Source organism: Cnephaeus nilssonii (assembly GCF_951640355.1).
Source record: "Cnephaeus nilssonii genome assembly, chromosome: 3".
In the NCBI taxonomy this organism is placed as follows: domain Eukaryota; kingdom Metazoa; phylum Chordata; class Mammalia; order Chiroptera; family Vespertilionidae; genus Cnephaeus; species Cnephaeus nilssonii.
In genome coordinates this window covers 3,986,246-4,013,966 of record NC_137074.1, presented here as the reverse complement: position 1 = coordinate 4,013,966, position 27,721 = coordinate 3,986,246, and the positions used below count along the sequence as shown (strand labels likewise).

The 27,721-nt window shown below is 40.5% G+C and overlaps 1 protein-coding gene across 11 annotated transcripts in view; it reads right to left on the bottom strand.

Annotated features, from left to right (window-relative positions):
- DYRK1A (dual specificity tyrosine phosphorylation regulated kinase 1A) overlaps nt 1–27,721 on the bottom strand; it is a 134,004-nt gene that overhangs the window by 70,704 nt on the left and 35,579 nt on the right. For 9 of the 11 annotated variants that reach the window (XM_079761996.1, XM_079761990.1, XM_079761994.1 and 6 more), the window contains one exon: nt 5,019–5,104. The exons of 1 other annotated variant lie outside the window; for it this stretch is intronic. In XM_079761996.1, the coding sequence (XP_079618122.1) occupies nt 5,019–5,028 (10 nt within the window). In that variant the 5' untranslated portion in view covers nt 5,029–5,104. Of the gene's footprint in view, nt 1–5,018; nt 5,105–7,233; nt 7,336–27,721 lie in introns of all 11 variants that reach the window. One more of the 11 variants, XM_079761993.1, reaches the window with a different exon arrangement.

The following is a 27,721-nucleotide window of genomic DNA, read 5'->3' as shown; positions in this document are numbered from 1 at the left end:
CTGGATTGTGAGAGGTATGTCCGACTGCCCTACAGGAGTCCCAGATTGGAGAGGGTACAGGCTGGGCTGAGGGACAACCCCCCGCCGTGCACGAATTTCGTGCATCGGGCTTCTAGTAGATTAAATAAATAGCAACTGATCTGTAAAACACTAATTAGGCATTAACAACTATACCCTCGCATGGTGCCCTCACGTCATCACAAGATGGCCACCACAAGATGGTAGGCAGGGGAGGGCAGTTGTGGACAATCAGTCCGGCAGGGGAGGGCAGCTGGGGGCGAACAGGCCGGCAGGGGAGGGCAGTTGGGGCGAGATCAGGCCGTTAGGGGAGAGCAGTTGAGGGCGACCAGGCCTGCAGGGGAGGGCAGTTGGGGACAACCAGGCCTGCAGGGGAGGGCAGTTAGGGGAGACTAGGCCTGCAGGGGAGGGCAGCTGGGGGCCATCGGGCCGGTAGGGAAGGGCAGTTGGGAGCAATTGGGCCAGCTGGGGGCGATTGGGCCAGCAGGGGAGGGCAGTTGGGGCTATTGGGTTGGCAGGGGAGATGTTAGGCGTCAATCAGGCCAGAAGGGGAGCAGTTAGTGGGCGATCAGGCTGGCAGGCAAAAGCGTTAGGAGCAATCAGGCAGGCAGGCAGGCAGGCGAGTGGTTAGGAGCCAGCAGTCTTGGATTGTGAGAGGGATGTCCGACTGCCGGTTTAGGCCCGATTCCGCAGGGATCGGGCCTAAACCGGCAGTCGGACATCCCCCGAGGGGTGCCAGATTGGAGAGGGTGCAGGCCGGGCTGAGGGACACACACCTCTGTGCACGAATTTCGTGCACCGGGCCTCTAGTAATGCTATAAAAGAATATTAATGGTAAAGAAATGTTTAAATTTTAAAAGACTATAGTAAGTTATAAAAAATTTTTAAAAAGACTGTCAGTAAAGTATCAAATGGTTTTAAGCCAGTGGTTCTCCACGTGGGGCATAAGCCCCACAGGGGGGCAATTTGACTTTTAAGGGGGGCAATTCAAGAATGAGTTATTAACAGTGAATTTTTTGCATTACTTATGGTTCTAGGGGCCTCATATACAGTATGTAAATATATATTGTGACATATTTATGCATTTCAATTCTCTATTATATGTTCTGAAACTTAATTTGCTATTTTTTCGTTTCATTTTTTTTTTTTAACAATTTCTTAGTGATTTCTTCCTCAGTACTTCAACTGTCCTTTCTTTCTTTTATTTTTCTCTTTCATGGATGCCATGTTCTTTGGAAGCTTGTTTAGACCAAGTTAATGGACTTTTAGGCTTCCTCCACGTGAATAGTTTACTTTTTGAGTAATACGAATTATATGTCACAAGGGCGGCATCAGGATTTTAGAGATGCTTAGGTGGGGCATGGCCAAAAAAAAAGATTGGGAACCACTGTTTTAAGCAGTTAGATCTACCTAATAAAAGAGTAACATGCTAATTGACCGTACCTTTGCTATGCCCTCCAGCCAGTCAGGAGTATGCAAATTAACCCAACAAAGATGGTGGGTTAATTTGCATATGAAGGCGTGGAACGGCCAGGGACAGGGCAGGACGCTTGGGTCATCGCCATGGCGACAATGCAGGTGTTCTGCACCACCCCAGCTGCTCCAGGCCTCTGGGCAGGTGGGAAGACAGAAAGGTGGCTCCAGGCCGGAGCGGAAAGGCGGCTCCAAGCCAGAGTGGAAAAGCTGCTCTGGCCAGAGTGAAGGCGGTGCCGGCAGGCAGGGGAACGAAGGCCCATTCTTGCACGAATCTTCATTCGTGCATCGGGCCTCTAGTTCATATATAAAAGAAATATGACAACAACATAAATTAGCATAATTTAAAATGAATTTCTAAGGCTATTCAATCTCAAAGAGTTACAGTTCTGTATGTTCTAGAACTATTTCAAGTTTTAAAGTCACTAACCTATCACTATTGTGTAACAATTTAATTTTTAAGGAAGTCTATGGCAACAACAACAACGAAAAAGAATGGAATCAACTGCTATGTTCAACAGCTTTTCTCAAATTTATCTCCATTAAACGTTAACGGGTATAAACAACAAATAAATCAGAGGGAAGGACCTTTTATCAAATACATTTGAAAAATGCAAGAGCCTTTATGTTAATGTGCACAGTAATCTGAGTCGGTACATCTTCCAAATTTAACCTCAGAAGTAAGTGATTCTACATCCTAAATAAACTGAATTTGGTTACCTCTTAATTCAAAGGGATAAAGAGTGTCTCCCTAGTTCCCAGGATGATGGTGAATAGGACGGTGTCACTATCACTAACAGGAGTAAGTGGGAGGTGAGTGGGAGTGAGAGACATCCAGGGGGCAGTTACACAAGTCAAGAGCTCAGGAGAGAGAGCAGTTGGACAAATAGATTTTTGACAACATCAGTATTTAGGTGTCAGGTGAAACCATTACCATGATTGCTATTAACCAGAGAGTGTTTTCTGTTTTTAGTCTAGATGCCTTGAATTCAATAAATAAGTCTTAAAATTTTCCCATAAGCACCCATTGCATCATTTGTTTATATGCGTCCCCTCCTCCAAATGAAATGTGTTCCTTGATTCCTAAGCACAAGGATCCTTGTGGGCAGAGTATCTATTTCAGTACCTGGTACAAAGCAAATGTTAGCCAAATAACTGTTCTGTCACAAATGATTTTTCTTCCAAAAATTAACAAAATAATCCAATTTTACCTCATTTATGTTCTAATTATATATTCAAATAAGTGAAAAGACCCACAAATTAACAAGTACAGGAATACACACACACACACACACACACACACTAGAGACACATCACAGTTTAACTTTGGCGTGGTGTTCAGTAAAAATCTATTAAGCTTTGGCTTTTGAAAGACCAGTCAGTGGCTACTTCAATGTCCTGCCTAGCATCCGGAGCATGCACCCGATCAATGAATGGTAGGAGAATGAGGTATCAGCGCATCTAACCAACATAAAATCAGCACCACAAATGCCTGAGGAAAACAGCATATTCTCTTTCAAGTGTGCATAAGCATTCTAGAAATAACTTTCATTGAAAACGCCTTATGGGCCTTTCTGTGGTGAAATTCTACCAGTTGAAGTGTAATAAATGTGTGCATGATAAAACAAGAGCAAACTGCTGCACTCATTAATGATTACTATGAAAGCTGTTATTCTATATTCAAAAACAAGTATTAACTTTCAAATTGTTTAGAGGGAAATACATCAACAGCTAATACATTTATTAGAAAGAACCAGAACTGCTTTCTTGATTTTTGTCCTTTATAGCCAATAAATGTTGAAAATTTTTAAGGAATACAAGGCCAACTAACAGAGACTGTATTATGTCATAAATCTAATATTTGTAGATTTTGTTTTTGTTCTAGCACTCATAAAAATAACTAGATAATCCTTATAAACTGTATTTACTCTTTAGGTATTTCAGTTTATCGATAAGCCTTTCAAAAGAAAGCTTTCTGAAAACTCTTCTTATCTTATGAAGTAAAAAGAAAATAGCAACTTTGCCACTTCTAACTTTCATAAGAAAAAATCTCCAAAATTATTAATATTCATGAGTAAGTCTATGAGACACCCCAAAAACACCTTGTTCCTTACTGACCTCGGTGGAAAGTGAGCATCTATTGGGCACAGCCACCGTGCAGAGCAGAGCCCAAGGGGCAATCGGGAGCGGGCAGTGCTGAGAAACTCTTCTGCACCAAAAGGTCAAACTTATAAGATCTGACAACAAAATTTTCATAAAACTCTAAAATTTTCTCTGTAAATGTTTCTACTTATTTCTCTATGATGGTGATATTCAGCCTCAGTATATCAGCCACTCAACTAGACTGTGTACAAGGCATACATCTAATATGTTCAGGCAAAAATGTATGTGCACGCTTGAGGGACAGATTACAGATGATTCCTCACCCATCTTTTAGTTACAAAGGATTAGCATCATAGTCTTTAAGTCCCTCATGAATGTAAAATATTATTTGATCTATAATTTAATTTGCAATATGTTCAAGCACACTTTTTCATACAAAATGGTACACCTGAGTTATTTTTATAAATTCACTCCAAAGTAAAAAAAAAAAAGTTAACTTTTCCTTTTTTAAAACAAAGATCACTAAAAACAAAACCAATGACAAAATCGTTAACAGCTACACCAATAATGTAATTAATTATCTATCCAGGATTTATGCACTTACTTCTTTTCCAGTTAAAACCACATTTTCAAACGATTTATAAATATAATCAAGTAAGACCATCTTTGACCAAGTCTACAAAAATAAGCCACTTGGTTCAACAAAATGCCTCATAATCGGCCTAATTTAAGAAGATACAAGTTTAAAAGTTAGTAACACTTTATCCATTAGCTACACTACATTTTCAAGAGTTTGAACATAGCCATACATGAATTAGCCTCAATTTTTCCATATATGATTAAGAGCACCTCAATTAATTATAAAACAGTCAAAAATATTCTTTCAAAAATGACTCCATACTGCTTTTCCTATATAAATGGCAAAAGGATGAAAGGGAAGGAGGAAAGGAAGGAGGGAGAGAAGAAGGAAGGAAAAGAGGGAGGATCAAAATCCTAGGCCATATTTTATAAAGGGATCATACATATAGGTGTAATATCCTTAATTTAATTTCAGATACACTGTTATAGCCTTAAAAGACTTGTTCTATTCTAACAGGAATCTAACGGAAACATGCATTCAACTATAAAGGAAATAGTTTATTTATTTTTAACAGAAATACTTCAATTCTCAAAGTATTAGTCAACCATCCACTTTTAAAAAGGTTAAGTACCAGCAATTACTAAGCTGTATTTGTATTACCACTATAAGCCACTAATTATCAAACTGATTTCCAAAGTCAAGTTAAATAAACAGCCCAGCTATTTTTGCATTACTGATCTAAATAATTCTCCCCACTAACAGTGTTTACCAGAAAGCTCCCCATTCAAAATATTCCACATTCTCGCAGACAGCATAGTCTTACTGAATTTTAAAACTGAGTCACCTGTATGCATCGTCTTCTTTCAAGTCTCATATCATCCTGATGGGGTGGGGGAAGGGAGGGAAGAGTCCAGCAGCAAAACTACAACACTGTGTGAAGAAAAACAGATTATGATGAGAGATAAGGATGCAAGACAATTATCCCTAATTGAGGAATATCTAATGTAACTACAATCCCCCAAACAGACATAAAATTAATTCAAATTCATTACTAACATTTATTTAAGCTTGAAAATAATTTTTATTAAAGTGTTCTATTGTCAGGAAGAAAAACATTTTGAAATCTGCCTACTACCAATGAAAACTTCACACATTTGTAGATATGAAATAAAAGTCAACATTCTATTATTCTACGTAATTTAACTGGGGGGAATCTATATATTGTAATCTCCGTCAATTCACAAATCAGTATGAATGCAAGTTCGCCTTCATCATGACTTACTATCAGAGGTAATCACAGGTAATGAAAATTACTTTATAGGAAAGATAACATGTCAATCTACCAATGTTACTTATAAATGAAGTCTGAGACACTGTTCACAACCGCTCCTCTAAGCCCACAAGCCCTCTTTTGCTCTCCGAATGGCTTCTCTTACTTTATTCTAATTATTTTACTGTACTTCCTACTTACTGCTTCCATTGATAATTTCATGACTGACCAGCAAATTCCATAATGACTGACAGAAAGCAAAAGCAACCTTGTTGTTGTTATCAACTGAGAGCACAAAATAGCAGAAGAGACAAAGACAAGCTTACAGACTAAAACCTAATTTATAAATGAGTTCAGTCTAAAAATTTATTTTTTAAATTGATACTATGGAATTCAATAAATATTCCTAATAAAACAATGTTGCTTATCTTGGTCAGTTCCCAGGCTAGCCAAAAGAAACCTATTGATTCTCAAGGATATTACTGGTCATGGGCACTAGGGACCCTGCAGAACAAACAGAGGAAGTTAACCAATTCTAGATCTTCTTCATCTGGACAAATTCTAAAATTGGTTCGTTTTTCTCTGTTAGCACTCTCTCAACTCCTATTACCTGTAATTCCCTAAATTTTACATTATGGCATCCCAATCATCCTGCTTAATAATAATCCTTTCACCTAAGTACATTCCCAAATTACCATCTAACACTCCTATTGCCTCAAGTGTAGTTTCACGTCAGGTAACTGATAGAAAGAAATCAACTGGGCTAAAATAATTCACTTTAACTAAATTTGCAATTTTCAACAAGGATACTAGTTAACACAAATGAACCCCTAACTGATAGAATTCTAATAGTGTTGCAATAAAAAGCAAAAAACTACTGAGGCAGTTTAAAGAAAAACATTTTTAGGGAAATGGATCATAATTTAGATTTGAGTCTATATTTATTGACCCCAAATATTTCTGCTGTCCATTTATTTCTCTTACTGATGATCTTACAAGTTCTTTAAAAGCTCTAAGTCCAAATAGCAACAACTGGAAGAGGAGCTCAGGGACAGGGGTTTAAATGAATAAATTATTTGTAAATTAGGAATTGCCTGTCTAAAATCATTACCTATTTTCAGATTCCATTTCTATAGAACCATCTTCTAGTTCAAATGCCAATATGTTAGCAAGTAAAACCCTAAACGGTATCCAATTTGAGGGTTGTATGGATAGATGGATGGATAAACATTAAAATACTGCATCAAAATAGTTTTATTTACAAAAATAATATTGGAATAATAAAGATTAAAGGTGTTTTTTTACTTCAAAGACATATTCTCTAACAACTTTTCCCCCACATAAATGATCAGTTTTTTCAATTCTAGCATAAAACATGGAAAAAGAAAATATAAATGAAATCTCTAGCTATACACAATATATCATCAAATCCTTTAAGCTCTAAACATCGTATGCTTCACATATAAAATTTTACAGTGCTACCTAAACCCCAAGAACGTCAATGGTTTCAATAGAAAAAGATATTACTGTTACAAAAGCACTTTATAAAAAGAATCAAGACATTAGTATTTTTTTTTATTAAAAGTTGTTAGAAATTAGCAGATCATTTCTTAAGTATTTTAAATATCTAGAGGTACTAAGTATGGATGAGCCAGTGGTACATGCATAATGCATCTGACTATAGATCATCAAAATAGTCTGACCCGCGGAGACCGGTTTGGCTCAGTGGATAGAGCGTCGGTCTGCGGACTCAAAAGTCCCGGGTTCGATTCCGGTCAAGGGCATGTACCTTGGTTGCGGGCACGTCCCCAGTAGGGGGTGTGCAGGGGGCGGCTGATCGATGTTTCTCTCTCATCGATGTTTCTGACACTCTATCCCTCTCTCTTCCTCTCTGTAAAAAATCAATAAAATATATATTAAAAAAAAAGTCTGACCCTAAATCTGACATCTTTTAAATATATTTTATTGATTTCAGAGAGGAAGGGAAAAGGAGAGAGAGATGGAAACATCAATGATGAGAGAGAATCACTGATCAGCTGCCACTTGCACGCCCCACACCTGGGATCAAGACAGCAACCCAGCCATGTGCCCTAACCAGGAAATCAAACTGTGACCTCCGGGTTCATAGGTCAATGCTCAATCACTGAGCCACGCTGGCCGGACAATCTGACATCTTTTAGAAGTCATCCATTAATCACTCATTTGAAAAGCAGCAAGGGGTAAAATATCTCAAGTTACAAAATGTGCTGCTGACATACACAGCAATTAAGTCATTATATACTGAGTATGAGAAACTCAAGTCTTGACCATGGATTGCTTTAAATAAGGATTCTATTTTTTTTTATTGTTTCAAGTATTACAAATAGTAGTACATGTCTCCTTTTTTTTCCCCATTGACCTTCCCCTGGCCTTCCCTACCCCCTTGCACATGCCCTTACCCCCCACCCCCAGTGTCTTGTGTCCATTGGTTATGCTTCTATGCATGCATACAAGTCCTTCGGTTGATCTCTTACCTCCCGCCCCCCTAACACTCCCCAGCCTTCCCGCTGTAATTTGACAGTCTGTTCGATGCTTCTCTGCCTCTGTATCTATCTTTTTATTCATCAGGTTATAATGTTCTTTATTATCCATAAATGAGTGAGATCATGTGGTATTTTTCTTTCACTGTCTGTCTTATTTCTACATATCCTCCAGGGTGGTTACTTTTCTTTCTTCTTTCTTCTTCTTCTTTTTTTTTTTTGAATGTTTATTGATTTTCAGAGAAGCAGGGAGAGAGAGAAACATTGACGTGAGAGTGAAATTTCGATTAGCTGCCTCCTGCATGCTCCCTACTGGGGGCCTGAGCCAGCAACCTGGGCACATGCCCTGACTGGGAATGGAGCCGGCAACCTTTCAGGGCATGGGATGCCGCCCAACCACATGAGCAATACCAGTCAGGGCCAGAGTGGTCCCTTTTCACACTCAGTAACAAATTATATGAAAAGAATGCTCATATTTTAAATTTTCTTGAGAAAAACCTATAGTGAATTTTTCATCTTTCCTCCCAACCATTCACCAATTATGCAGCAAAGATTAGATGCTAATGAAAAGCATCTCCTATGCTAACTACAGGAACCTCCCGTAATCCCGAGAATCTCTTACAGTATGTTTTAGCTCACATTTTGCTAAAGGCAATATAACAAATGATCAATGAACAATCTAGGAACTGAACTTACGTGGTTTGAAGTTAAATTTACAAACCATTTTTTAGTTGTCTAAAAATCATTGCATAAAATTAATTAATGCACAACATATCTTCAGAGAGGAGGGGAAAGGAGGGAGGGGAAAAGAGAGGAAGAGGAGGAGGAGGGTGAGAATATCAACACAGTTAAAAGCACTGACATACTGAGATTTATAAAAATAATACTAATCCACCTGGCCAGTGTGGCTCAGTGGTTGAGTGCTGACCTATGAACTAGGAGGCCACGGTTCAATTCCCAGTCAGGGGACATGCCTGGGTTGTGGGCTCAAGCCTCAGTAGGGGGCATGCATGCAGGAGGCAGCTGATTAATGATTCTCTCATCACTGATGTTTCCATCTCTCTCTCACTCCCCCTTCCTCTCTGAAATTAATAACAATGTATTTTTTAAAAATTAATACTAATCCACAAAGACCAAGAGTGGCAAAACTGTGATTGAAATGAACAAATTAGCATGATATGGCAAATCCAGATTAACTGAGGAGTTGATGAATTAAGTGGCAGGTATGATGTTTTCTCCAATGTCACAATGTTTTGTAATGACACAAAACTAAAAATCCTATCTAGTTTCAAAATAAAGTAGTAGAGAAACATTACATGCAGCAGGTGAAAAAAATTAGTATGACACAAGCTTAAAAAGTTCTGGTAGGTACTGTTTTACTTCTCAAGCTAGGTGGAAATACAGACAGTTGTTTTTTACTATCATTAATTTTACATGAGATATACATATACTGTATATATATTCTTGTATAATTTTGATCCCACAGGAAAAATAAAATACAATGCACAATGGGATTTAAATAGTTCAAAAGCAATCAGATGCTCAAACCTCAGAGGGAAGGTAGGGAAGGTAGGGGAGGATGTGGGTAAAGGGGAGAGATCAACCAAAGGACTTGTATGCATGCACATAAGCATAACCAATGGACACAGACACCAGGGAGATGAGGGCATGAGTGGGGAGGGGGGGCAGTGGAGGGATAAGGACACATATATAATACCTTAATCAATAAAGGAAGAAAAAAAATGAGAACACATGCAGCAGCTACTAAAAAAAAATAAAGCTGTCAATTAAGAATAAGCTACCCCCGGATTAAAAATGGCGGCAGAGTAGGAGGATGCTGCACGGACATGCTCCCAGGAACAAGCTGGAATTAAACTGAAATATAGAAAGGCTTCCTGAATAATCAACGGAAAACTCACAGGAGAGAACCTGATACCCAAGGACCGCATAGAGACTGGTAGGGGGGGCGGAGGCACAAAAGGGCTGGCCTGGCACCCACAGACGGCAACTGAAGTCCCGGAGAGATATCTCAGCTGTGGGGGGTTGCCACTGAGAACTCTGGGATCTAATCCCCCAGCTGGGCTCCCCAGCAGAGAGTACCAAACTGAGGAGGGTACCCACATAACATCTAGCTGTGAAAAGCAGTGGGGTGCTGTCTGCCAGGGAGTGGCAGCTGAAAGTTCGGGCACCCTCTTAAAGGGCCAATGCACAAAAACTCCCTGTGGAGCCACCCACCTTGTACTCTGGCAGAGGGAGGGTGAAGTGGACTGGAGCTGTGAGAGTAGAAGCCAGGACTGGGGACTCGGGGGATAGAGCTCAGAAGGCAGACACCTCATATTTCCTGGGCTGAGTCATTCCCTCACGCAGCAGAGGACATCTTTCCCACATAGACATCTGCCTTGCCTGGCGGGAAGACAGTTGACACACCCTATTGGAAAACACCTTGCCCTGAGGACGATTGCGGGGGAGGCAATTCAAGTCGGAGGCAGTCTCCAGAGGCTTTGAGTCTCTGCCTGATCCAATTAGTCAGAAACAGCCTTTAACACTGTCCTGCACTAGAGACTGAGAGGTACAGAGAGTCTACCTAAAACATAGTCACAAGCACAAACAGACAACCAAAATGAGGAAACAAAGAAACAATCTCCAAATGAAAGTACTAGCTAATTCTCCAGAAGAAGAGATAAATGAAGCAGAGGTAAGAAATATATCTGAAACATAGTTCAGAGTAATGATGTTAAAAATGCTCAACAGTATGAAAAAAGATATAGTAACTATGAAAAAAGAACAGTCTGAAATAAAGAATGACATAACACAAATAAAGAATACATTGGAAGGAATACACAGCAGATTAGGGGAAGCTGAGGATCAAATCAGTGAATTAGAAGACAGAGTTGAAAACATCACTCAATTAGAGAACCAAAAAGAAAAAAAACAATTAAAAAACAGGAGGACAGCTTAAGGGACTTGTGGGACAATGTGAAACATAACAGTATTAAAATAGGTGTGCCGGAAGAGGCAGAAAGGGAGAAAGGAATAGAGAAGGTGTTTGAAGAAATAATGGCAGAAAACTTCCCTAACCTGATAAAGAAAAAGTCACACAAGTTCAGGAGGCACAGAGAACCCCAAACAAGAAGAATCCATTCTTCTGCCTCAACCATCCTGAACATGAAATAAAGCTTCTAAGTAGTAAATCAACTTGTAAAAAGCATTTCATTTAGGAGAATGGAAGCAGAAAAATTTTGATTACAGCATATAACAGACTGTTATATGTTCCCTTAACAACAACAAAATTTTTTTAGGAAGACAAACTGCAAAGAGGGTAAGTCCAATAGCAGTTAAGTCATTTTTGCACTGAAGCTTTGAGCAAGCTACAACAGCATGAAGAGTTAGAAACCTGGGTCTTGAATTATACAACTCCAAAGGCATGTGGGAAGTGGGAGTATCTGAGATACGTAATAAAGGGGATAGAAGGATGTGATTTCTCATGAAATTATATGAAAAGTCTTAACAAAACCATGAGTAAGCACTGGAGAGAGAAGGTTCAAGAACTAAGAGCAGAAAGGACTAAATAAATATTGCCCCAAATTTTTGCTACCTCAAGCATCAAGTTACTTGGCCTCTCTGGGACTGTATCTAGCCTCAAATGAGACCAAATTAAACAATGAATATTTGGGTACAGCACTAATTACAGGAAAACAGGAGGGAAATACTTCATCCTCATATGCATGTTATCCATAATACATAATGCACTGACAAATATTTTGTTTTACTGGATGAGAGAGACTGAAACTCTCGGCGTAAGTTATCAATTGGTATAAAGTACAGTGCCCCGTCACTAATTCAAAATAATAAACTACCACTGATATTCTATTTTGCTTGCCATCCTTCATCTTCCATTAGTTGAGTGTGAAAACATAAAATATTTACAAAAATTTATATCAACCATCAAATCTGTCAACATATTTACATGTATTCTCTTGAATTGAGTTCCTCAAATATGAATTCTTAGACCACAAAACTTTTGAACATCCCAACTCCCACTACTGGAGAGTGGTTGCTATATAGATACCAGGAAAAACCTCTACTATAAGCAGATCTAAGTTCCAGAAGACTCATTTCTAAGACGGTTGGTTGAAAGTCAACATTAAGTACTTTTTAAGTTATATATGGAATTAAGCAGACTTTTACAAGCTGGCTTGCCTCTAGCCCACCTTTCTCTGTAGAATTCAGGTCCACATTTCTGAAAGCCTAGTGAACTGAGCCTGGATGCCTCAGTTATTACTGTTTCCCAGTTATTACCGCATATGACAATCTCTCTTATCTTTAATGGACACCTATTTCCTTAATCCCATAAATAGTTGTAGAAGGTAGGTAGCACTATCATCCCCATTTTACAGGTGAGGAAACTAAGGCTCAGAGAAGTGAAGTGGCTCCAAGTCATAAATGACTAATGGTAGAGAGATAAGATTCAAATCCAACCAAACTGACTTCCAAACAGCTGAATTTACCATCCATCTCCCCATCCTTCTAACCTGCTCAAAAAAAATAAAAGAGCCGAAAGACCAGGGAGGACAGAAAATAATCCACTACTTCTTATATTCTCAGTCTTAGTTGATGGGTGTCACCATCACCCCATCTCCCAAACTAAAACCCTAACCATCTAGGACCTTTCCTGTTGCTTACCCCACATGCAATCCACAAATTCTTGTGTTAGATTTCACCTTGCAAGTTTTTCTAACTGACCTCATTACTCCATTTCTACGGTTCCTATCTAAGAGCCCTTCTTGTTTTGTTTGCACTCCCTGCTCAAATCTACCCACTATAGCTCATTCTCATCAGAACTATATGCCTTAGAAACAAATCCTGTCACCATTCCAACCCAATTGTGTGCAATTTTGTTGTTCTAGTCTATAAAATATTATATGCTCATTGCTTTAAAAAAGAATAAACTAGGAATAAGAACTAAAAGTCATATAAAATTTCACCACCTTAAAATAATAAATCTTTGCTCTTGTTTTTATAATTTTACATCTTTACATCAACAATTTACACTTGTACGATTTTAAATAGTTGTATATTACTATGTACAGAAGTAGGTTTACTTTAAGCAAACACCCATTGGGGAATATTTGGGTAGTTTCCAATTTTTCACTAGCATATATTTTGAACCTTGAAACCTGCTTTTACCTTGCTAATAGAACCAAGAGCAAAGTACAAAACACCAAGATTTTTCAATCTCTTCTGTTGATGTGCTTCTTGAAGATATTATTTTACACTAGAGGCCCAGTGCACCAACTCATGCACGGGTGGGGTCCCTCAGTCTGGCTGGCAATTGGAGCAATCGGGGCCATCTCACCCAGTCCCGATCAGGGCCAATGGGGGCCGGCCAGCCAGAGAGGAACTGCAGGAGGTTGGCCGGCCGGGAAGGGATTGAGGGAGGGCTCCAGGGCATGTCTGGCCCTCTCGCCCAGACCCAATCGGCAGGACCCCAGCAGCAAGCTAACATACCGGTCGGAGTGTCTGCCCCCTAGTGGTCAGTGCACATTATAGCTACTGGTCAAGCAGTTGACCAAACTGTCAACCAATTGGACATTTAGCATATTACACTTTTATTATATAGGATTATTATATAGGATCGCCTATACATAATGTCCTCAATTCAAGTCAATCCTAGTTCATAAGAGGAATTAAAAAGAATGGCCAAGCTCTAGCTGGTTTGGCTCAGTGGACAGAGCATCGGATTGCGGACTGAAAGGTCCCAGGTTCAATTCCAGTCAAGGGCACATGACCAGTTGCAGGCTCGATCCCCACTGGGGGCATGCAGGAGGCAGCCAATCCATGATTCTCGCTCATCATTGATGTTTCTAATCTCTCTCTCCCTCTCCCTTCCTCTCTGAAATCAATAAAAATATTTTTTTAAATAAAATAAAATAAAAAGGAATGGCCAAGCCCTACCGGGACGGCTCATTGAGCGCCATCCCATGTACCAAGAGGTTGGTGGCTCGATTCCCAGTCAAGCCATACGCCCGGGTTGCAGTCTGGATCCCCAGTAGGGGACGTGCAAGGCAGCCGATCGATATTTCTCTATCATCGATGTTTCTACTTTCTCTCTCTCTCTCTCTCTCTCTCTCTCTCTCCAAAAAAAAAATCAATAAAAGCCTATTTTAAAAAATAAAAAGGAATGGCCCAATGACCTCTAGGTGCTCAGAGATTAACACAAGGATGGGGTCCAGTATTTCATGTTCACCCTGGTTAATTTCCCTCCTTAACCTAAACGTCTGGGGTGATCTCACTTGTGTATGTATTTCGTAAACAAAAAAGTGCCTGTTGCCCTAGCGCAGTGGTCGGCAAACTGCGGCTCGCGAGCCACATGCGGCTCTTTGGCCCCTTGAGTGTGGCTCTTCCACAAAATACCACGGCCTGGGCGCGTCTATTTTGAAGACGTGGCGTTAGAAGAAGTTTAAGTTTAAAAATTTTGGCTCTCGCCGAAACCAGTTTGGCTCAGTGGATAGAGCGTCGGCCTGCGGACTGAAAGGTCCCAGGTTCGATTCCGGTCAAGGGCATGTGCCTTGGTTGCGGGCACATCCCCAGTAGGGTGTGTGCAAGAGGCAGCTGATCGATGTTTCTCTCTCATGGATGTTTCTAACTCTCTACCCTCTCTCTTCCTCTCTGTAAAAAATCAATAAAATATTTTTTTTTAAATAAAAAATTTGGCTCTCAAAAGAAATTTCAATCGTTGTACTGTTAATATTTGGCTCTGTTGACTCATGAGTTTGCCGACCACTGCCCTAGCGGGTTTGGCTCAGTGGCTAGACCGTTGGCCTGCGGACTGAAAGGGCCCTGGTTCCATTCTAGTCAAGGGCACATGCCCGAGGTACAGGCTCGACCCCCAGTCAGGGCCATTCAGGAAGCAGCCAAACAATGATTCTCTCTCATCATTGATGTTTCTCTCTCTCTCTTCCTCTCCCTTCCTCTCTGAAATTAATAAAAGTATTTTCTTAAGTGTCTGTCAGAAGACACAGGAAGAACATGTTCAATTGATAGCCTCCAAGCCCTTCTCATAACTAGTGTCTAAGAGATGCCCTGGAAAACCACTCTGCTCTCTCCCTTCTGGGAACACTGACTTTTCTAAATAGGATGGTCTAAAGTATAATAATACATATACACACATATAATTTTATTTATAAAATATACGTTATATATAATTTATTTACATAAATGCATGCACACATATACTTAGTTGGTAATATGTACTTTTAGACATACATAATTATATGTAATTTTATAAACCACTGCTTTTAATTATCCTTGCATTTTCAAAAATACATAAAAATAACAAGGCCCAGAATTAATTAAAAAACACACACTATTATTAACAGCTTACATTTTCTTCCAACAAGCCTATTACTAAGAGTAGTAAAATGAGTTTAGTTTTACTTGTTTTCCCTGCTACACTTTTGTGGAACTTACAAAAAGGTCACCTCCTCGAAAAATCCTTAGTACGTGCGGCCTTATACTTCAGAGCACCAGTTACCCTCCAAATGCCACCCCAACCTCACGTTACCTCCAGTGCCTGGCCCCTCCGCTCATTCCTCTATCCATCTTTCTCGCCGAAGGAAGTACTTCAAAGTTTGCTTGAAACTCATTACTAGTATTCTGGTCTCTTTTTCTCCACCCTAACTTCTCGCTCAGTATCCAGACCAACAGCAAGCTGCTGGGTCACTTCCAGGGTCACATTATCACCTCAATTCACTATCCCTAAACATCCTCACCCTTCCTTACACAGCTCACCTTGCCAGCTCTATCCCAGCACCGCCATTCTTCTAGAGACTTCACTAAAAACTGCTGACTTCATCTACTCACAGGGGTCTCACTAAGTCCTATCAATTTTGAAACGACTCAGGCTTTTCCACTCTGCTCCATGCCCAGTGCAATCACCTGGTCAGGGTACATGCCTGGGGTTTCAGACTCGTAGCACGTGTGCAGGAGGCAGCCAATTAATGTTTCTCCCCTCCCCCTTCCCCTCTCTCTCTCTCTCTCTCTCTCAAGTCATTAAAAACATTTTAAAAATTAAAAAGCCATTTCATGATAGAAAATATAAAATTCACATACAAAAGTGTATCATTAAAATGATTTCAAAAACAGAAAAAATAAAAATGTTCAAGACAAAAAGAAAAGGTGGCATAGGTTATGGTACATTCATATGACAAAATATTATGTAATCATTTACTTCTTCTTATGGTAATTGTATTACATGAAGGGAAAAGTCATATACCAGAAAGAGCTCAAAATCTTCCCCAAAGCACAGTTCCAGGAAAGTAAAATAATAGCACAGAAAAACCATGGAAGAAAATATATGGTTAATGATGAATGTCTTAGGCCAGTGGTCGGCAAACTGATGAGTCAACAGAGGCAAATATCAACAGTACAACGATTAAATTTCTTTTGAGAGCCAAGATTTTTAAACTTAAACTTCTTCTAACGCCACTTCTTCAAAATAGACTCACCCAGGCCGTGGTATTTTGTGGAAGAGCCACACTCAAGGGGCCAAAGAGCCGCATGTGGCTCGCGAGCCACAATTTGCCGACTGTCTTAGGCTAATAAAAGTCTCAGTGATTTTTAATTTTCTTCTTTTTACTCTTCAGTGCATCACAATTTTTATAAGTAAGCAGGAGAAAAATGATCCAACAAATTCAGCCTCCATCCTATATAATAGCTAATATGCTAATTAGACCGAACAGCCCAACAACCTTCATGACGAAGCCGGGGCTGCGAGGGCTGGCTGGGGTGGCCGGGGCTGCAAGGGCTGAGTCCCCTGCACGATTTTTCGTGCAATGGGCTTCTATCTATAATAATAAAAGGGTAATATGCTAATTAGACCAGACAGCCAAACGACCTTCCGGACATCATTCTGGACAAAGCCACAGCAGCGGGGACCGAAGCAGAGGTGGTCAGGGGCGATGAGGCAGGCAGGCGAGCAGTTAGGAGCGATGAGGCAGGCAGGCAGAGTGGTTAGGGGCGATGAGGCAGGCAGGTAAGGGGTTAGGGGCAATGAGGCAGGCAGGCAGAGGGGTTAGGGGCAATGAGGCAGGCAGGAGAGTGGTTAGGAGTCAGCAGTCCCAGATTGTGAGAGGGATTTCTGACTGCCAGCTTAGGTGCAATCCTCTGGGGAGTGGGCCTAAGCTGTCAGTCAGACATCCCCTGAGGGCTCCCGGGCTGCCAGAGGGATGTATGACTGCCAGCTTAGGCCCGATCCCCCAGGGAGCGGGCCTAAGCTGTTAGGTGGACATCCCCTGAGGAGTCCCGGACTTTGAGAGGGCACAGGCCGGGCTGAGGGGACACCCCTTCGGTGCATGATTTTTCGTGCACCGGGCCTCTAGTGTTAACATAAAAGTCATCATGGAATCTAGCTAAAGGCCACAACCATGAGGACAACCTCTAAGTACAGCCAATTTTAAAACTCCATTATAGGGTAAATCTCATGATAAACTCTATTAAAGACCTTTGTGTTTAAAAATCACTTAATAGCCAAAACTGGTTTGGCTCAGTGGATAGAGCGTCGGCCTGCGGACTGAAAGGTCCCAGGTTCGATTCCGGTCAAGGGCATGTACCTTGGTTGCGGGCACATCCCCAGTAGGGGGTGTGCAAGAGGCAGCTGATCAATGTTTCTCTCTCATCGATGTTTCTAACTCTCTATCCCTCTCTCTTCCTCTCTGTAAAAAGTCAATAAAATATATTTTTTTTAAAAATCACTTAATATATTGCTAGGTCACTATCCCAAAAAAAGCATTTAATGTTGCTTAACCCAGTTGCTATTCAAGGCCCTAAACCATCAGACTCATCAGCCTGCCCTCGTTTAACCTCCTGGCTCCGCAACTTACTGGGTGGCTTCAAGCAAAGTTCTAAAACTCCTAAGTGACTGAGTGTCTCATCTACACAGAGAGGATAATTCCATAAAACTGTATTATCAATGGCATAGCACTCATACAGCATTTAAATCACTGCACAGTAAGTGCTCATACATTCACCTCTGTACACTGTAATATTACACAGTCATTACCACCACCTTACCTCCTGCTACACATTTTCCCCAAATCTACACTACAGCCCAAAAGACAAACCCCGTTCCCCAAATATCACTACCCATCTCTGCCTGTCAACACCATTCTGGAAGCCAACACCAACGCTTTCTCCCCCAGTTCTCCCACCAGCATCCGCTACAGACACTTGCTCCTCAGCCCTGCCACAGCATTTATATGCCTTTATTGAGACCCTAACCCCACTCTGCCTGGAACTGTAGGTAACTGACTATATACACATCAGCGTGTAGTCCCAGAAAGTGGGAAAAGCCTTGTTCATCTCACCCTCCAGGACAGCCAGCTTCCTCAACTATAGGCAATTCTCAGCAGAGAGAGAAAACCATCATCATCAAACCAACTCATCTCCTAAAACATGGCTTTTGGTTGCTTTGTTGAAACAAATTAATTAAAAATTTTAAATACTTAAGATGAGATATTAATATTAAGCACAGTTAAGTGATACCTGCAATCTAATGATAGAAAAAAATGAATTTGCCATGGTTTAGCTCTACTAGTATAACTCATTTCAACGCAAAAGGCACAAAACCTAGTACATTTGCTACAGAGAATAATCATTATATGAGCTAAAAACATTATAAATAATTATCAACTATACAAATAGCCATGATAAAACTTGAGCATAGATTGAGCTGGGAATTTTTTGTTAAATACCAACCCACTTTCTAAAAAGAGTACTTTTACATTTGGTATTACTTATATCAAAAATGTTAGAAAAGCAAGTGGGCAAAATATTGATGACTGCCAAAGCAGGATAGGCACATGGAGGCTCATTGTATTATTCTCTCTACTGTTGTGTACATCTGAAGCTTTCCATAATAAAAGCTTTTAAAAAACTGAACAGTGAGTTCTCGGACTTGGCGCCATCCTCTCAGAAACCTCTGCGCCGTGAGAGCCACGTGGGGAAGAAGCGACTGCGCGGCTGAAGCACAAAGGAGGAGGAGGAGGCAGGGGTCCAGCGCACGGCAGGCCTGTGCACCCAGGAAGCCGCCCGAGCAGGAAAGAGGGAGGCCAGAGGCCGGGGCACTGGTCCAGGGGTTCAGACTGCACGTCTGCTGAGAACTCCTCCTGGGACCTAGAACATACACGCGCACCGCCTTCTGGGAGACTACCCTGCTCTTACAAAACAGTCCCTCTGGATCTGTGCCCTGGACCTGTGACATTCTGGATTGGTTCTGTTCTCAGTTATAACGGTGTAACATGTACAATGAGTCATCTCTTCTGCCTTAGCTGAAGAAAAAAAAAAAGAAAAAAATAACTAAATAGTGGTATTTTTTAAAGGATTAGAAATATGATTATTTAAACTACACAATGATTAAAATCAGCAATTTTCAACCTTTTTCATCTCAGGGCACACATAAATGAATTATTAAAATTCTGCAGCACGCTGAAAACTATATTTTTGCCAATCTGACAATAAATATTGGTATAAAAAATTATTTTTGGTTAATCCTCACCTGAGGATATATTTTCCATTGCTTTTTTTCAGAGTGGAAGGGAGGAAGAGAGAAAGAGAGAAATATCAATGTTAGAGAAACACATCAATTGGTTGCCTCCCCTATTCAACCTGACCAGGGGTGGGGAGCGAACCCACATGCCAGATACCGGCCCTTGACTGGGACTCAAACCTGAGCCCCTTTGGTGTGCAGGCTAACACTCTAACCACTGAACCATGCCGGCCATGGCAAAAAAAAATTGGTATAATTTTGATTCATTTATATTGAATGGCTCTTGTTATGTTGGCTGTTTTCATTTTTTTATTTGACAATCTAAGAAAGAAGTCGTCAGTATGCCCCTGATTAAATATTGCATGTTTGAAAAATTCTTGTGGCATACCAGTTGAAATGATAAAATAAGAGAGTCACTAGACAAAAGAAGCTAATTTACAAGAAACCTAAGGATTCAATAACATTTTATGGCAAGAGAGCCTACAAACATACCATGACTGAGTAAAAGTTGCATTTTTATTCTTTTGCTTGTTCCTCTTTGGGAAAAGCAGAAAAGGGGTTAAAATAGTTCAGGAAACTATTTTCCACAAAAGGTTGTTTTTAAATAAATCACTAACAAAGATTTACCTATGTAAGTTTTGGTTTGCATAAAAAAAAAAAAACTCTAGGGCATTCACTGTGTTAATAAATGTACACTGCGGCCTTAGCCGGTTTGGCTCAGTGGACACAGTGTCAGCCTGCGGACTGAAGGGCCCCGGGTTCGATTTATGTCAAGGGCACATACCTCAGTTGCAGGCTCGATTCCTGGCCCAGGTCAGGCCATTTGGGAGGCAACCAAACAATGTGTATATCCCACTACCTCCCACTCTTTCTAAAAGTCAATGGGAAAATATCCACAGGTGAGGACTGACAACAAGATAGATAGATTAGATAGACAGATTAGATAGAGAGATTGAGCCATGTTTCCAAATCCACTTTGTATACTTTTTTAAACACTTTATTTATTTTTTCTATATTTTTATTGATTTCAGAGAGGAAGGGAGAAGGGGAGAGAGATAGAAACATCAATTATGAAAGACTGATCGGCTGTCTCCTGCACGCCCCCTACTGGGGATCGAGCCTGCAACCCAGGCATGGGCCCTTGACCAGATTCGAACCTCGGACCCTTCAGTCCGCAGGCCAACATTCTATCCATTGAGCTAAACCGGCCAGGGCCACTTTGTATACTTTTTAAAAATAAAGATAAATAAACAGACAAACAAACAAACTGTGTGATGAGAAAATTCAGGGAGTTGCATTGAAATTCGCTTTAGGGTATCATCAGCTAGCTTTACTGAATCAATCAAGAGCAAATTTCCTAGTGCCAATGTCCACAAAAGACAGATCTCACTACTAATTTGAAAAGCTTATATTCTCTAGTCACTTTTGGAGGGGGGAAAAATGAGCATTTTAACAACTTACCCCCAAATTTCCTTTTGCTATCCAAAGTCAATTTTGATTTTAATCTTCCTACTTTTTTATGTTAAGCAGAACACCCCACTGTTCATGTCTAATAGAGTTGAATTATATAACATTGAATTTAGAGCTAAGAAATTTTCAATTTCATTTCATTCACATCAATCCTTTATCAGATGTGGAAACTGAGAAATCATGTATGTGCCTTCCTTATGACTAATCTGAAAGTAAAGTAAGCACTGAAAAAATCTGATTATCAAACCAACTGCTACTGTAATTGAGCACTCAAACTCCATTGCTACACAGAAATATGTGCAAAAATATATGTATAACAAGAACATACGTATACTTACTTATAAATGAGAAAAATGTCCAGAAAGGTAACTGCAAACCTTTAGTAGCAGTGTCTCTAGTTAGGGCAACGAGCTAAGAAGGTGGTGGTGTAGAAGTGGGGACAAAGTTGAAAGAGAGACAACCACACATATTTCTGGATACACTTCAAGAAGTGCCATCATTTACGCCTACTGAAACTGCAAAGAGTATTAAGTAACAGCACATACACAATATCCTAAAAATCAGATGTTGTCATGACATGATGTAGAGTTTTGAATTCATCATTCATTTCAACAAATATTTGCTAAGTACTAAAGTCATAAGTGTAAGATCTGCTGTCACTGTGCCTGCTACCAGGGAACTCATAGTCCAACTTGAGAAACAGACAAAAATCCCAGTATTATGACTGCAAACTTTGCTAACGGTCATGAGAAAAAGGCTGCTAAAAGAGAATCTAACAGGGGAACAGATTTAGAGTTGAGGAAGGGGGAGTATCAGAAACGCCCTTTCCAACACCTTGACAATGAGGCCTGCAGTTACAGTCTTTCTATCTGTAAGGTTTCTTCAGTTCCCAATTCTTTTCCTTTCTAGACCTACATAAAGAGAGGTGGTGAGAGAATTCAAACTTCTGAGAAAGTAATAGATGGATAGATGGGTGAGGATCTGGAAGTACCAAGGATCATCGACCAAGACAATGAAAGACTAAAGGAACAGTGAATAAATGTCTCCAAATAATTAAGCCAAATCTCACAAAAATAAAATGAATTGACTTGCTCCCTGTACTTAAAGAAGACTGGACTAAAACCAAGAATAAGTACAATATTACAGGAAAACAGGTAGAGAATGAATAAAAAAGAAGGCATCCAATGGAGTTGTTTCATGTATGGCAGGCAGGCAACCCGTCCCTCCTCCCCATCCTCCCTCCAACACATCCCATCATTGCATGTTCCTGCAAAGCCTGGGACCCATAGCCATGACTCCAACACTAAGCGGGAAGTGGGGTTCAATTACTTTTTACTCTGAGCCCACCACCCCTCTGTCCTGACCTTCGCCCAAAGAATTACGTCACTACAATACTATTTTAAAATCTGTCCACTCCATCCTATCTAATAAAGATGGAATATGCTAATTGACCCTCACGCCATCGCAAAGATGATGGCACCCACAGCCAATAATAAGAGAATGTGCTAAATGACCCTCACGCCATTGCAAAGATGGTGGTGCCCACAGCCAATAAGGAGGGAATCTGCTAATTGATCCTCACGCCATCGCAATGATAATGGCGCCCATAGCCAATAAGGGTGGAATATGCTAATTGAATGCTCCGCCCTCAAAGATGGCAGCACCCACAGCCAATAAGGAGGGAGTATGTTAATTAACCCTCACGCCATCACAAATATGATGGCGCCCACAGCCAATAAGGAGGGAATATGCTAATTGACTGTCACACCCTCAAAGATGGTGGCGCCCACAGCCACAAAATGGCGGCACCCAGTCCCCTCAGCCCCGCTGGGGCGCGCCTGCCTCCGGAGTCCCCCAGTACTCTCAGCCCCCCAGCTGCCCAGGGCCTGCCCAAGGTGCAGGCAAGCCTCGGATGTCGGCTGCCCAGGGCTGCCCGAGGCTCAGGTAACCAGGGCCGGCCAAGGCTTGCGCTGCCGGCAGTGGCAGCAGCAGAGGTGTGATGGGGCATTGCCTTCCCCTGATCGCTGGGTCGCCTCCTGCCCCTGAGGGCTCCTGGACTGTGGGGGGGGGCAGGCCGGGCTGAGGGACGCCCCCTCCATGCATGAATTTTCATGCACCGGGCCTCTAGTTTAACACAATCAGGGAGGTAGCTAGAATTTTAGAAGAAAATCATCTCCTGCACTGAAACTATATTTTTGTCCTGGGGATAATTCCCCAACATGGTGGAGGGAACTGAAGTCCAAGCAAAACATGGCAGTCCTGCTAAAATGTGAAGGTAAAGATTAGAGTTCCAAAGAGCTGGAATCTTTGGGAGACGGGACAACAGAGAGATAGGAGCTGTGCCGAAGGGGGTCACCAGAACTCTGCATAGGGGACCCAAAAGGACCAAAATGCACATGGACAGGGTGAGACTACCCAAAGCTTAGCAAAGTGACTTCTATGAGGTTCAGAGCAGAACAGAAGTGACAGAGAACGAGCAGGCCTGGGGGAATTTGGTGTTCCTGTCCAGTCCCAGCGGAAAAATCGCATTAACAGCATATGAAGGTTCATTTATTTTTTTAAAGCATTTTATTGATTTCAAAGAGGAAGGGAGAGGGAAAGAGAGATAGAAACATCAATGATGAGATGTTTCTATTGGGAATTGAGCCCCCAACCAGGGCAAGTGCCCTTGACCAGAATCAAACCCAGGACCCTAATTTAGTCCACAGGCTGACATTCTATCCACTGAGCCAAACCAGCTAGGGCTAAAGGTTAATTTAATGTGTCAACTTGCCTGGGCCTTGGGTGCCCAGACACTTGGCCAACAAGTATTATTCTGGGTTGTCTGTGAAGGTGTTTCTGTGAGATTAACATTTGAATGGTAGACTGATTGCCCTCCCCAATGTGGGTGGGCCTCACCAAGTCAGTTGAGGATCTGAATAGAACAAAACGGCTGGGACTTCTTATAACTTCCACAACTCCTCCACTCTGTGTTAAGTTGAAATATAGATCTTTTTTCCTGCCTTTGAACTCAAACCAAACATCAGCTCTTCCTGAATCTTAAGTCCAACAGCTTTCAAACTAGAATTTACACCATCGGCTTTCCTGAGTTTTCAACTTGCCAAGTGAAGATCTTGGGACTTCTCATCCTCCATAATCATGTGAGCCAACTCTTTATAACACATCATGTATCTCCTATTGCAGTGGTCGGCAAACCACGGCTCGTGAGCCACATGCGGCTCTTTGGCCCCTTGAGTGTGGCTCTTCCACAAAATACCACGGCCGGGGCGAGTCTATTTTGAAGAAGTGGCGTTAGAAGAAGTTTAAGTTTAGCCCTAACTGGTTTGGCTCAGTGGATAGAGCGTTGGCCTGTGGACTGAAAGGTCCCAGGTTCAATTCTGGTCAAGGGCATGTACCTTGGTTGCAGGCACATCCCCAGTAGGAGGTGTGCAGGAAGCAGCTGATAGATGTTTCTCTCTCCTCGATGTTTCTAACTCTCTATCCCTCTCCCTTTCTCTCTGTAAAAAAATCAATAAAATATATCTTTAAAAATAAAAATTTTAAAAAAGTTTAAGTTTAAAAAATTTGGCTCTCAAAAGGAATTTCAATCGTTGTACTGTTGATATTTGGCTCTGTTGACTAATGAGTTTGCCGACCACTGTCCTATTGCATCTGTTTCTCTGGAGAATCCTGACAAATACATACCTTCACATTCCTTTCCCTCCTTCAAGACTAAGGACAACACCCTGGAGTACAGTCTACTCCAGACCAATACTAATAATGTTTAAAGCCAAACTCAGACAAAATCCAGAGACCCATTGTGGAAGCCATGTCCCACCACATTAAAGTGGCTAGGAGTCACTTTGACTTTTCCATAAATCTTGCAAAATAAAGCAAAAAACCCAAACCTATATAAATTCAAGGTAATCAATCAGTCTTCTAGAACAAACATTAACACTCTCAAAAAGAAGAAAACATGGCATTCAAATCCTAAAACTGTAACCAAGCAAAAAAAAAACACAGAAAAATGTGATCCACAGTCAAGGCGTCAACAGAACACCAACCCCAGGATAGATCAGATGTTTGATTTAGCAAAGACTTTAAAGCAGCTATTTGATACAAAGAATATGAAGAAAATATGTTCAAAATCTTTAAGGAACATAAGCTCTTTAATGTATGAGCAAAGTGTCTCAGCAGAAAAACAAATTATATAAAAAAAAAAAACTCAAAAGAAATTCTGAAAGTAAAAAACATAATATCTAAATGAAAATTTACCGGATGGATTTTAGAGCATATATTAAAGATGGTAGAAAAAAATAAGAAAACATAAAAACAGGTCAATAGAAATTATCCAATCTAAAGGAGACAAATAAGACTGAAGGAAAATGAAGAGACTCTTAAAGAACAGCAAAACAATATCAAGTGTTCTAACACACGTAAAAGAAATCAGAAGACAGTGAGAAAGAGGAAAATAAATATTTAAAGAAATCATGGCTAAAAACCTCTCAAATTATAACCACACCCAGGCATATCATAGGGAAACAGCTTAAAACCAAAGATGAAAGGAAAATCTTGAAAGTAGCTAGAGAGAGAGAAAAGATACTACAACTCTCCCTCAGTATCAACAGGGGATTGCTTCAAGGACCCTGTGGATACCAAAGTTCAGATGCTTACTTCCGTCATATAAAATGGCATAGAACAATACCTACAGTCAGCCCTCTGCATTCATGAATTCCCAACCTCAGATCAAAAATACTGTTTTCAATCCACGTTGGTTGAATCAAAAAATGTGAATCCCACAGATAGGGAAAGTTGACTATAAACACTGAGTGGCCAGATTATTATGATCTCTGAACGCATGATAATCTGGCCACTCAGTGTGTATCCTATATAATAAAAGGCTATTATGAAAATTGTCCCCTCGACCAGCAGGCAGGCCGGCCAACTGCCCATGTCCCCTCCCCCTGGCGAGGCTGGCCGGACCACACCCATGCACGAATTTATATATATTTATATTTATATATATATATATATATATATATATATATATATATATATATATGTATGTATATGTATATGTATATATACACACATACACACACACACACACACACACACACAGAGTGGCCAGATTATTATGGGTTCAGAGATCATAATAATCTGGCCACTCAGTGTATATAGAAAACAAAACAGCAATTATCACTGACATCTCATCAGAAACAATGAAAGCCAGAAAACAATCGATCTGGAATTCCATAGCCAGTGAAAATAATCTTCAAACACAAAAATAAAATGAAGTCATTTGCAAGATTTTTTTTTTTAATCTGAGATAATTCTTTGCCAGCAAACCTGCACTAAAAAAATGCTAAAGAATGTTCTTCAGACTGAGAGGAAATGATACTGATGGAAACGCATTTCTATACAAAGGAATGAAGAGTACCAGAAATGGTAAATAAGTAGGTAAACTGTCACAAATTAGTATTTTTCTCATAATTTAAATATTGTTGACTGTTTAAAACAAAAATTAATTGGAAGCTGGAGTTTAAAATGTGCTTAAAGCAAAAATAATAAAATTGTAAGCTATAGTTTATAATGTATAATATAACATATGTAGGAGTAAAAACCATGGAAACAATTGCACAAAGTGGGAGGCAGGTATGCCTATTGTGTTTATGGTAATGACATTTGGAAAACGGAGCAGAAAGTGGCAAGTGTCACTATTTGAAAACTAATATGTACTTCCTTCAAAATATAGAATAGTGGTGCCTTATCTCTCTCTATTTCTTTCTCCCCTCACCCTTTTCTCCCCTCTCCACTGCCCCCACAAGATCCAAAGGCCCGTCTTTTGCCTCTGTAACTTGTTTTCTGAGCCCACGCAGTCCAGCTGGCTCATTTTTTCTACCTCTAAATAAACTTTAGCTTGTATTTTTTAAAAATTAAATTAAAAAATATATAGAATACCTTCAGAAATTCCTGTTAAGAGCTCATACACAGTAATTACAAACACACAAAGAAACTCCCCATCACAAGAGAAATTTAGCAGAAAGACAACAAATTTCATACCCAGGAACTTAAAATAATTTGAAAAGAACTTAAAAATGTATTTTATGATGTTTAGAAAAATAAAGAGTCTGTTTTTTAAAAGGTGACCAAAAAAAGTCAGGTTCAAGAAAGAACCAGGTATTAAAATTAATACACACACATACATTTCTGTTAATGACTGGCTCATGACTTCAAAAACTCTCCATTGGGCCCTAGCTAGTTTGGCTCAGTGGATATAGTGTCGGCCTGCGGACTGAAGAGTCCCGGGTTCGATTCCGGTTGTGGGCTCAATCTCTGGTAGGGGGTGTGCCAGAGGCAGCTGATCGGTTTTTCTCTCTCATCTATGTTTCTATTGCTCTCTTCCGCTCCCTTCCTCTCTCTGAAATCAATAAAAACATAAAAATATTCCTAGATTGCTAAAATAAATTTCAATAATTTGTATTACTTTCCTAAATTTACTCATCTACATATATAAAAGCCTAAGCGACCGTCAAGTGGCCAACAGGCCAACCGGCCGGTAACTATGATGCGCACTGACCACCAGGGGGAAGGCGCTCAACGAAGGAACTGCCAAGCGACAGCAACTTTGCAGAGCGCCCTCTCGCACTCCGGGACCCCTCAGGGGATATCGGACTGCTGGTTTTGTCCTGATCCCCGCAGGCCAAGCCGAGGGATCCCACCAGTGCACATGCACCGGGCCACTAGTTTTTAATAAATGCTTG